Here is a 12470-nt window from a genome sequence, read left to right as displayed (position 1 = left end):
AGACAGGCAAGGAGTCAACTTACAGCGAGCAAGAAAATGTCCTCTTTTCCTGGTATCAACAGGCACGAGCATCAGGCATTCCCATTGATGGGACCATCTTGAAGGAGAAATCTCTGAAAATAGCTGAAACAATGGGGATTGAGAACTTTTCTGCATCAAACGGCTGGATCTCTCGTTTCAAACAACGCCATGGCTTGGTGTTTAAGAAACTGGCTAGGGAAAGTGCTGCTGTGGACACCAAAGCCACGGATCTCTGGTTCCAAAGACTCCCGGAGCTGCTGGAAGAGTACGAGCCTCGGGACATCTATAATGCAGATGAAACAGGCCTCTTCTTCAACTGTCTTCCAGACCGTACGCTGGCACTTAAAGGAGAATCCTACCACGGAGGCAAAAGTGCGAAAGAGCGACTGACTGTACTGCTGTGCACAAACTCCGATGGCTCAGACAAACAAGTTCCCATCGTTATTGGCAAGTCTGCAAAACCACAGTGTTTTTAAAAACGTGAAGAAACTACCTGTGAAATACTATGCTAATTCCAAAGCATGGATGACATCGGAGATTTTCAGAGACATTCTTCACGCTCTTGATAAATTCTTTGGTGCAAAAGGCAGGAAAATCCTCCTTTTTATTGATAATTGTGCTGCACATTCTCCAGACACATCCTCGTTGAAGAATGTGAAGGTGATATTTTATCCCCCAAACTGCACCAGTGTTGTATAGCCACTTGATTTAGGAGTTATAAAGAACTTCAAGCAGGCGTATAGGAAGCAGCTACAACAGAGGGCTTTATGTTTGATGGAAAGAGGTCAAAATGAAGATAGACATACTACAAGCCATTCGCTTTATTGTTTCGGCATGGCAACAAGTGACTCAGTTCACAATTCAGAACTGTTTCGTAAAATGTGGTTATGGGAACAGAAATGAAGAGTCAGACATGTCAGAAGTCAACAGAAATGATGAAGACGAAGACTGGACTCAGCTGGAGACAGGAATCGCTGGCGTTGATTTCGACGCTTATGTGTCTGTGGAACAAGAACTCGCGATATGTGGTGTGCTGTCTGTGGAAGAAATGTGTGCGGAAGTGGCGAGTGGAAGTCCCATGGAGGAGGGACAAGTCGACAGTGACGATAATGATGAAGCTGATCCCAAACCAGTGCCGAGTTTTCAAGAAGCACTGAGTGCGTTCGAGACCATGAGAGCGTTCATATATGCTCACGAGATCACCGACAGAGACCAAGTGAACATTATTAATATTGAGAAGCTACTGTTTAGCTTAAAAAGTAAAGGTGCAAGTAAGCAAATGAAAATTAGTGACTTTTTCAACAAGAAATGAAGTGAGTTAATCAAAAAATCATTCATGTACGACACATTCTTTAGTATATGAATACATGTGTGTACTATAAGTAAATTTGACTGCTTATATTCATTTTAGACAGGTTCCCGTATTAATCGTTTTCCCGTTTCTACTGTTTTTTTTTCAGAAGTCCAGAACAAAATGATGAATCGAGGTTTCACTGTACTTTCCAACTTATCAACACTTCTTGGCTACTATGGTGTGCAATCCTCCTCATATAAATTGCTTGTTCAGGAAATGTACAGAATGTCCTGAACCATTCAAAATAGGAGAGGGTTTAGAGAAATGTTTCGAATAAAATTTCAGTGAATCGGTGACCTACAAGCAGTGGATGACGACTGACCGATCAATGCTTGAGACCATAATGAAACCCACAGACAAACTTTTCGACTGTCTCTTGGAGAAACTTGGTGATTTACTGACTCACTCATTTATATCATCTGAACAAAGTAAGTTTCTATGTGATATGAAATCATTTCTACAGCCATGCCAGCTTGTTGTGTTATGCGACTTCGCTGAAAACTATTATTTCGTAATCCAAGATGAAATTCAGTCATATCACAGAACTAATGTGCAGACAAGCATTCATACTTTCGTAATATATTATAACAAATCGTCATCCGATACAGTCTCTATTAAAAATCTGGTAATACTTTCACACTGCCTGAAATATGACACTACAGCTGTACATCTGTTTCAAAAATATCTAATGGAGTCATTAAAACAAACATCTGTAATTCACCACAAAAATTACGTATTTCTCCGATAATTCACCACAAAAATTACATATTTCTCCGATGGATTCTCTGTTCAGTATAAAAATAGGAAAAAATTTCCTGAACCTCACATTACATGAAGAAGATTTTGGATTTCCAATAGAATTGCATTATTTTTGCATATCGCATGGCAAAAGAGCATGCGGCATTGTAGGTGGGACACTTAAAAGGTTTGCGGCTTGTGCTAGTTTGCAAAGACCATCCGATAAACAAATAACTACACCTAGGGAATTGTACGACTGGACAAGGGATCATCTCCCAATCATTAATACCGTTTATGTGACTGAAAAAAGCTATACTGAAGAGGAAAAAATGCTTACTCTTCGATTTGAAAAATCCACCGCAGTGCCTGGAACACAAGTTTCATACAGTCCTGCTGTTTAGGATGGGTATTAAACTTGCTAAGCAGTTTTAAAATGCAGCTGAAACAACGCAGCATCCTGTCTGGAAAGATGATCAGGCTATTTCATCTCAGCAATGAAAGGTAAGCATTTCTTACGGAACTTCAGGTTTAACAAAATCCATGTGACAATAATTTGAGGTAATAATTTAAAAAATTCGAATTATGTACTACATATTAAATTACATAGCGACATTCAAGAATATGATCAAATATAATTTAATACAACGAATGTGTGGGACAATTATTGCGACTTATACAGTTAGCTTACGCTTGCAGTGACATAATAATTTTTATCTTTGTAACCTATGGTGATTCCAAGTTGAAACTTATCAGTTCATTATATCACTAATTGAGGCGTACTATATATTTTTTTCCTTAAAATAGAACCCCCGCATTTTTAAATATGAATATATGAAAATTGTTTCACCATGTTTTTTTAGTGTAATTGAATACATGCAGAAAACAATATAAGCAATAAAAACTATCATATATTAAGAATTTATCACCCAATTTTTGTAAATTTATCTGGAGACGTTGTTGAGATATATAATTTTAATTGAAGCGGCGTGCTTACAAAAATATGATCTTTCTTCATGTTTGAAACGCCACTGACAGAAAACGAAAAGCACAGGACATATGAAACTCGGCAGTTTTAGTTAGCGCGGCAGGTAAAACAAACCCTCAAATTTTGAAAGAAATCTGAGTCGGTCGGGTTGAGCGCCTTGTTGATTTGATATGGAATGACCCATAAGCAATACCGTACTTACTTATAAATGGCTTCTAAGGAACCCGCAGGTTCATTGCCGCCCTCACATAAGCCCGTCATGCTGAGCAAGATTAATCCAGTCTCTATCATCATAACCCACCTCCCTCAAATTCATTTTAATATTACCCTCCATCTACGTCTCGGCCTCCCCAAAGGTCTTTTTCCCTCTGGCCTCCCAACTAACACACTACATGCATTTCTGGATTCACCCATACGTGCTACATGCCCTGCCCATCTCAAACATCTGGATTTAATGTTCCTAATTATGTCAGGTGAAGAATAAATACAATGCATGCAGAGGAATACCGTACAATCATACATAATAAAAGAAAAATCATCCGAGTGAGAAGTGTTTTTTTCTATTCAATAAATATGAGAAAAGAACAGCCAAGAATCTAGCTTAGAAATTATTTTCACGTTATAACTGAGCATAACATTGCAAACCAACTGATTGTATAATGAAACTACTAAAGACTCGAACTCAGGTTTGCAAGACAGCAGAATATTTTTATAACCACAACAGACTGCTGATAGTTTATAAAATTAGTAGTGTAATATTTTGAATGCTTATATCGCGGGTGCTCGTGTAAAGGGGGCTAAGTTGATTTGGCTAAACTGGAATAAGTACAGATTTGAACTATCCACAATTACTTTTCTCTTGTGTTAAAGGGGTTAAGTCATTCTTCCATCCATGATGCAGTTACAGTGCTACATATTTTGTGACAAAGGGGTTTTGTTCAGTACCAAAGGAGAGAAGTTTACATACCTTGCAATTTGACTTAACCCCCTTTACACAAGCACCCGCGATATATTGTACTGCTATATCTGCCCAGTGGGTCGTTTGTTACCCATCAAACTGTATGCCATTTTTGTGCCAAGTCTAGGAGTTTCTAATATTGGACAATTATACATAATTATCCATTACTCTTTCGTGATCATATTAACACTAATATATATAGTCAGTAAATAAATAAACAAAGGTACAGCAACCATTCAATCGACAATATTTGACCAAGACTGGACAGCTTATCATTCAAAAGAGAAACTGTACTCAATATCTAGATGTTGAACTTGAGAATTTGTTACCAACCTTAATAATGCATTCATTTTGTAATTTGAAACAATTTTAAAAAATCCTCTGAGTGAGTTGTTAATAACTCCATGGGCTGATATGGGTTAATATGGCTCAATTCAGGTATTCTATTCCCCAAAGAGTATTCATATATGATTCATGTGTGCATACAGAATCAGCTCATGCTAAGGAGATATTTCAAGAAAGATTCCCTGGTATCCTTCCTGATACCCGTTCACAGTGGTTATCACTTTGCTCAAGATCCGCAAAGCAGTGGAAGCAGGCATGTGAAGAACTGTTCACTCAGTACTTCCCAAGAAACTAATGATAAAGGATGCCCAAGTGTATTAGATGCTTAGTGCTATCGATAGCAGGTGATACCAAGAAGAATACATTCAAATTAGTACTTCTTTTATACAAACCAGATAATTTCATTTGCCAGTATATTCTATTGAACCAAAAAACAATTACGAAGGAAATCTTTGGAATTAATTTTGATTACATTTACATTGAGTTTTGGATTCAAATGAGGACTCTAATTTATTACTAAAAAGTATTATATTTCATGTGATCCATTTCTGGGTAAATTAACTTGTAATGGAGATATTGAATATAAACAAAATCCAACCCATAGTTTATGAAACATCATTGTACAGACAACCAACATGACAAAACTTTTTCCAGCATCTAAGATGGTGAAAATGTGTGTTTTTGAAATAGGGGACCAACATGACAAAACTTTTTCCAGCATCTGAGATGGTAAAAATGTGTTTCTGAAATAGACTTTTACATCACAACTCTTCATGCTTCGTACAATGAGAAAGTAAAAAATTCAATGAGCTGAAAAGACATTTAATTTCCGGGAATACTTCAAGTTGACGATTTTTACCTGTTCTGCACCGTGGCTGGTCGCAAGGGACGGAGGCTCCGCGGTGCCACAACTTGAGCTGGATATCACAGACGATGAGAAAAACGCCTTAGGGAAAGGAGAAGAGGTAGGGTCAGCTCCAGCCTTCCCTCCATCCTTCCCTAGGCTCACCTGGCACAAGGCCTCAGACTTGGAACTGGGGTTGGGGTGGTAATGAGTACAACCACAGGATTCACACCCTGTAACAATTTTAACATACCATTAAAACAGAAATTTTTTAATGCAATCTTTATGAACATAAATTCTTGAACCACAAAACTAAAACAAAAAACGATTATCTTAAGTGGTAGTAACTGATAAATTCGTATTTGTAAGCCTTGTTACAATAACGTATGTATTGTGTCTCTAATAATAAAAAAAATTACAAAGTACCTATATTAATATTCTGTAGTAAGTTTGATGTTTCATGAACACAGATATCAACAATACAGCAAAATAGAATGTTTCCATTGTTTCAGAGCTCCTTACTGGTTCCTTTTTCAGGACATAAAGAAAACGTGTGCACCTTAAATGCTGGAACTAGAGTTTCGTTCATCAGGATGGATAGTGTCCTATTCTGTTCAATATTGCTCTATATATTCGTGATGCGAGTATAATGGTATGTCAGTGCACATGACTACGGTCTGATGAGGTCAGATATGAAGGACTCCGTGGCACTAGTGTTGTCTTCCCGTATGCTAGGTGTATGTTCTTGAACATGTATCTTGTGTTTTCTTTATTTTGGGTTTAGTATGTATTACTCCTTAAAAAACACTCTCACTCTCTCTCAATTTTATGAACTATCTTAGGATTTTATACAGTAGCGTGCAAATTAATCCGAACAACGTAATTACTTATGCAAAAACAATCAAACGGGATAAAAAAAAAGGATCTAAGACATACCTCAGTAATATATGTGGCCTCCCTTGTTCCTAATAACAGCTCTGAGACGATTTGGCATGGATTCCACTAATTTCCCACAAATATTCATTTCTTCATCGTGAAACCATACACCAATGAGGGCAGAAATCATCTTCTCCTTTGTAGAACATTCCATCTTTTGCATTCTTCTTTTGCAAATTGACCACAAGTTCTCAATGGGGTTGATGTCGGGTTAGTTGCCTGGCCAGGGGAGTACCTGAATATTCTTCTTGTTGAAGAATTCTATAATTTTTCGAGACATATGGCATGGTGCCAGGTCTTGTTGGAACACACCTCTGCCATCCGGAAATGATTTTTGCAGCTGGGGTACGATTCTGTTTCCAATAAGTGAATATATTTGTCAGAATTCATCATTCCCTTGATAGGATTAATGCTCCAGGCCCTTCATGTGTAAAACAACCCCAAAACATTACTTTAGGGGGGTATTTGGGTGCTTGTTGGAGATGAGCTGCTGTTACTTTTTCGGATCCTTTCCGTACGTAAGAAACACGGTGGCCATGGACCTCGAAATGAGACTCATCGGAAAAAAGTACATTCTTCCAGTCATTCACTGTCCAGTGTTGATGTAATTTTGCCCACATTAAGCGTTTTTTGCACATAACAGGGGTTAGCAGTTGCTTCTTAATAGGCTTACGAGCCCTTCGTTCAGCTTCCAAAAGCCTACGCCGCACTGTTGTGACGTGAATATTCGCCCCAGTAGTAGCCATTAACTCATGGGTTAAGTCGACAGCAGTTAGTCTAGGATTTAATTTACTTTTCTTGACAATTAAACGATCATCTGCAGATGAAGTCTTCCTTTTCCGGCCACAGTTTTCTTTTTTCTGGGGTGTGATGGATCCTGTCTCCCTGTATCGTTTTATGATCGAATTAACAGTAGCCAAACCGATGTGACATTCTGCAGCAATTTGCCTCTGTGTCATAGAAGAGAGAGACATCTCTCTCTCTCCCCTCCCCCCCCCCTCTCTCTCTCTCTCCCTCTCAGGGAATAGAAAGAAAAACACCTATGTCACGTTTCAATATAGTCTCCCTTTACTTCCCCACACTTTACAAATCTTTGAATTAAAATTTCTATACTCTTGAAACAAGTCTGAACTTGTCTGCAAAATGGTTTAACGGTCATGCAGAAGGCGAACGCCACAGCTCAGCATCTGCGCTTCTTCTCCTTAATTGTGACTCGCAATTTGTGTAGGTTGCAGTAGTACCACAGTCTAGTATATGACACAAGATGCATGTCTGGTAATTAGGTGGTAAATTTGCCAAAGTGTTTCCCAAAGTGTTTGACACTACAACATAACCAACTTCCACATATAAAATATGACTGCAGCACCAGTGCCAAGATGTTTACAGCTCTCGTACTGACCTGCATGTATAAAGTACTGGAACCAGAACTAAAAGGAGCATTAATTTTTGTGGTCCAGTCAAACAAACACGAGTTTGTCAACCAAAGCCTCAAGCAACAGTATTTGCAGACAAAGATCATACCAACTAAAACCACGAAGTACTGCCAGCCTCTTGGCATCTATTTCCTCCACCAGTATAAACTTCTTGCACAACACATGGAAGAGTACATATGGTATGATGAGACAGATGGATGCCGTCAACCTGTATGATATAATCTTCAGTTTCAAGTTGCATTCTCTTATATACAATCAGTTGAATGCACCACAGTACCAACCTATGCTTTGCTATGCGTGGAAGGTATCTTAAAATGCGTCATAAGACATGCATCTTATATTTCATAATGTAATGGACATAAATTTTGCTGTTTTTGACATATACAGCACTCCTGATTCCAGTGTCGTCATTATCTGCTCATGGCGCTGGATTCAACTTTGCTTGCAACACTGTCTTTTCACACTACATTACTATGACGTGGAATGAGGTATGTAATACATTTGCAACTTTGTGATGTACATACTCTCATCATTTACATGCACCTTATCTCAAGGTAAATTGTGTTCGGTACTTTATGGCTGCAAACATTACAGGTGTGCACTCCACTTTCGAGTTAATGGTGCACATTTTGAACATGAAAGATAACCCACTTGGCACGCGACTTTTGAGACACATGGTATAATGTGTAAAAATTGAAACTGGGTACCATATAAGCATATCAATCATGAAGAGTCCCAACTTAATTGCTTGCCTATCTGTCCGACTATCTGTTTACCAGTCTGACTTACTTATCAATCTATTCATCAGTCTCTCTTTGCATTCATATACCAATCTTACAGAGATCTAAAGTGCAAACAATAACTTCTGTACTTTGTAATCAACGAATATGTAATATCTCACCCGTGTTAAATTGTTTGTTGCCGCTTCCATCCGCCCCTGGATGTAGGCTGCCTGTCTCGCAGTCTCCCGCTAAGATTGTCATAGCTGCCGGCGGGGAAATTGAGGAAGGCCAAGAGAGTGGCACTGACGTTGCACATAATGGTGCTGTTTGCTGCTGTTGCTGAATTGTACGCACAAGTTTTGTAGACATTTGTGCAAGTAGTAATAGCGGTGATGTTGATTGACAGTCAGTCACAGCTGCCATTTTAACTGGCACCTCCCTCTCATTGGTGCGGTCGATTGCGTCCTGAAATTCAGATTAAAAAATAAGTAACACACGAGAACAGGCATTTTACTGGTCATGTAAGACCATTTTATTTTACTTAGGGCCCAGTATTTAGAGATACTGATCTATAAAGACTTGCTTTAGGTTAAAACAGCTGACTCAATTCCTTTCTAGTGCTCTACAATTTCAATGTTACAAGAATTTTTAACAAGAAACTTAAGGAATTCTATCAACCTACATTTTTATCAAACTGCGCTAAAAATATCTCAATTCAGAGAAATTAACCATTGCCGCCATCATCACAGTTGGGCACAATGTGAATACTGATAAAGGAAGAACGTAAAGGAAATGTAAAAGATGAAAAAAAGAAATAGAAGTAGAATTCTTCCCAGTGGTGCTGCAAGATGCATGTACATATGTGCCATGTAAATAAATAATGTGTCAAGTGCCAAAAAAGTTGAAATTTTAGTTAGTGGTGAAATAGTGTTATAAAGGTCATCGCCAATAACATATGGTATATTCATAATATTCTGATCTAAGTGCAGAACAGAGGCAAAATAATTGTTAAAAAATTGACAAGTTGGTGCACGAGTCACTCACCATGTTGATAGTCAAATAATGAATCAAGTGTCAAAACATAATTTCTAACGTATTTCTCACAAATTAATGTGAAATGCTCGTCAGATGAAGTGGCTGTACTGTGTACTTGCGATTCTTGTTATTAAAAGTAAATAAAACCTAAAAGTATGAAATAAAATGAGCTGCTGGCAGGAAGTCAAAAGGAGGATAGCAATGTCCAAGGAAGTTTTTAATGAAAAAGGAGTATGTTCTGCGGACCTCTGGAAAAAGAACAAAGGAAGCATTTGAAATGTAAATATGGAGAAGAATGGAAAGTGTGAAGTGGACTGACAGAATAAGAAAAGAAGCTGTGTTGGAAAGAGTGGGTGAAGAAAGAATGATTCTGAAACTGAAAAGGAATTGGTTAGGTCACTGACTGAGAAGAAACGGCCTACTGAAGAATGCACTGGAAGGAATGGAGAATGGAAGAAGAGTTCGAAGCAGAAGAAGGTATCAGATGATAGACGACATTAAGATATATGGATCATATGCAGAGACAAAGAGGAAGACAGAAAATAGGAAAGATTGGAGAAAGCTGGGTTTGCAGTGAAAGACCTGCACTAGGACAGAACATTGAATGTAGTGTGAAATGGAAGGGGAAACAGTGAAAAAACTAAGAAAGAGAGGAAGAAACTATTAAGTGAAAAAAAATATCATCGAAAGTATAACATTGTGATTCCATCTAAACAGCTCCTTCATGGATAAAGTAGGCCAGAGCTATTTTATTCAGCTTATTTTAAGTACGGTAACTTAGTAGAATTATATATTTGTCAGTTTAAAGTCCTATAATTATTTTTTGTTTACCGAAGATAAAATCTTAATAACAATATTACAATGTTTTATTTTGTAGTTAGACTATACCATTGGGACATGGGGCCGTAAGAATAAAGTTGAGCATATCCTTTTACTCTACTATTTTGAAGGATGTGCTTCAGATTTTAATAATAAAATGCAGAGCAAAACCTTTTGCTCTTGATGACGCAATAGGAAAAGAGCACTTGCTTCACAGGAAGAAGCATTTGCTTGGAGCGCAACCTTTTGCTTCAGAATTAGAAAAAATGTATGAATAAAGTGAAGCATAACCTTCGATTCAGAAGCACATCCTTCTAAAAAGTGAAGTCTGGTCAGGAGCAGACTCATCTCTGTGGTTTACTGATCTGGTTGAATTACCAGTCGCATTACGTCGTGAAAAATGCTATAAATTACGTTGGTGTACTGTTAGGGAACAGTATAAGAGTTTATGTACACTTAATGAAGAAAATATCCAATGGGTTACATCTCATTTTCTGGAAGAAACAGAGGAGAGGAGGGGAGGGGCCCAAGTGCTAGCGTGCTGTCTAAAATCCCGGAGGCCCGGATTCGATCCTCGGCCAGGTCATGTTGGAATTTGTGGTAGACAAATTAGATGTTGCAAAGAGTTTTCTCGGGATACTCCCGTTTCCCTCTATCATTCCATTTCATCTATATCTGCAATAGTAAAAATAGGTTAGAGTGAATTCTTGGGAGTAGTACGGGTTTCCGATGCTGGTATAGGAAGGGCTTGGAGCTCCGGCCGCTGGGGTTTATCGTCGCGAAACGGGACGTGGCTGTATCTCAGGCTGAGACAGAATGGCCAGCCTGTCAGTGTCAGATTCACGAATGCCACTCAGGCCACCTGTCGTATTTGGACAATCATCATATACACGGCGCACAATGGACCAAAGCGTGCTCAAGTGTACGAATCTGTCTCGGGTCCAGCCCTCGTAAAGCCAGCCAGCCAGCCATCCTTGGAAATAAAGTTGATTTTTTTTTTTTTTTGCGGTTCATGGTTGATCGGAGATTCCAATCAGGTATTGCAGAAGAGATGGGTATACATCGGACCACTATGAGTAAAACCATTATTAATGTATTTAAATATAACGGAAAAAGCGAACAAATGGCTCAAGTTGTCATCATCATTACAAGATATAACTGTTGCAAAACCTGAATAGTTATAGAAATTAAATTTTCCAAGTGTAATCAGTGTATTAGACTGCACTCGTGCGCAATGTTAAACATACACAGCATGGTGGTATGGTGATAAAATTATGAGTGTTGCAAGCTACATGCAAAGCAAAAGAATGCTTGACTAGCGTTGCAGTTGGTTGGCCAGGGTCCGTTTTGACTGTAGAATATGGAAAAATTCATCAGTTCGTGATGTGTTCAGTGGATTTAAAAATACTGTCCTACTGGGTGACGGCTTCAAACCATGGCTCATGGTATCATATCGAAATCGGATTTTTAAATAAAGAGACAGTTATTTATCATAGAACGTTCCTTTGGCTAACTACGAAGCAGGTTTCCCATTCTACAATACGCCTGTACAATTGCTGCCTCAAACATCCCAACAATCATATTGTTTGTTGCTTTGTTTTTCACAATGTAATGTAAGCTAGTGAAGTACCTATATGATCATAATTATGACTTTACAGACAATATATAGGATTTAAATGAAGATGAAAATACTGAAGAACAAGAGGAACCTGCCACTGGAGGGGCTTCAAATATATTCACGTCACTGCATTGGTATAATTTCACTACTCTTATTTTATTGATGCACACATTAACGTAGAAACTTAAATTAACTATCAGTATTTCTTATAGTAGGCTTAATTATAATATTTAATAATGCTATTATGGGCACTTCAAAGACGCATGTTAAGAGGAATTTATTAGTATGCCAAATTTTCTTACAATAATTTTTATCATTTTCTGAAATTCTACCTGTTTTTTTCCTTTTCACTTCTGGAACTTGTCACTTTTTTCTAATATTCCAGGATGTGTAGCTAAAAATATAATTGTACTTTCAAGGGGCACAAAGCTACCGCTGTCTGAATCGGAAGATGCAGTTTTAACCGCATGGAATCCTTATTTAGTTGTGATTGAAATGTAAAGTAAAAGGCTTTACAGCCCTGAAGGGCCAAGACTGACCAGCCGGCCGCTGGCCTCACGTTCACATGCCGAAGTAGAGGTGGACGATCATCCAACCAGAATGGAGGTATCGTGTGGTTAGCACGATGATCCCCCCCCCAGCCGTTATAGCTGGTTTGCGAA

At 38.3% G+C, this 12470-nt stretch overlaps 1 protein-coding gene across 8 annotated transcripts in view; it reads right to left on the bottom strand.

The window, feature by feature from the left end:
- Positions 1 to 12470, bottom strand: part of gw (trinucleotide repeat containing adaptor protein gawky) — a 233528-nt gene that overhangs the window by 119338 nt on the left and 101720 nt on the right. For all 8 annotated transcript variants that reach the window (XM_069841376.1, XM_069841377.1, XM_069841378.1 and 5 more), the window contains 2 exons: positions 8516 to 8801; positions 5261 to 5478 (listed from right to left, as the gene is read on the bottom strand). In XM_069841376.1, coding sequence (XP_069697477.1) covers positions 5261 to 5478; positions 8516 to 8801 — 504 coding nt within the window. The remainder of the gene's footprint in view (positions 1 to 5260; positions 5479 to 8515; positions 8802 to 12470) is intronic.

This window comes from Periplaneta americana, chromosome 12 (genome assembly GCF_040183065.1).
Source record: "Periplaneta americana isolate PAMFEO1 chromosome 12, P.americana_PAMFEO1_priV1, whole genome shotgun sequence".
Lineage (NCBI taxonomy): Eukaryota > Metazoa > Arthropoda > Insecta > Blattodea > Blattidae > Periplaneta > Periplaneta americana.
Note: the sequence above shows the minus strand (reverse complement) of the source record. Positions and strands in the feature narration are given on the sequence as shown.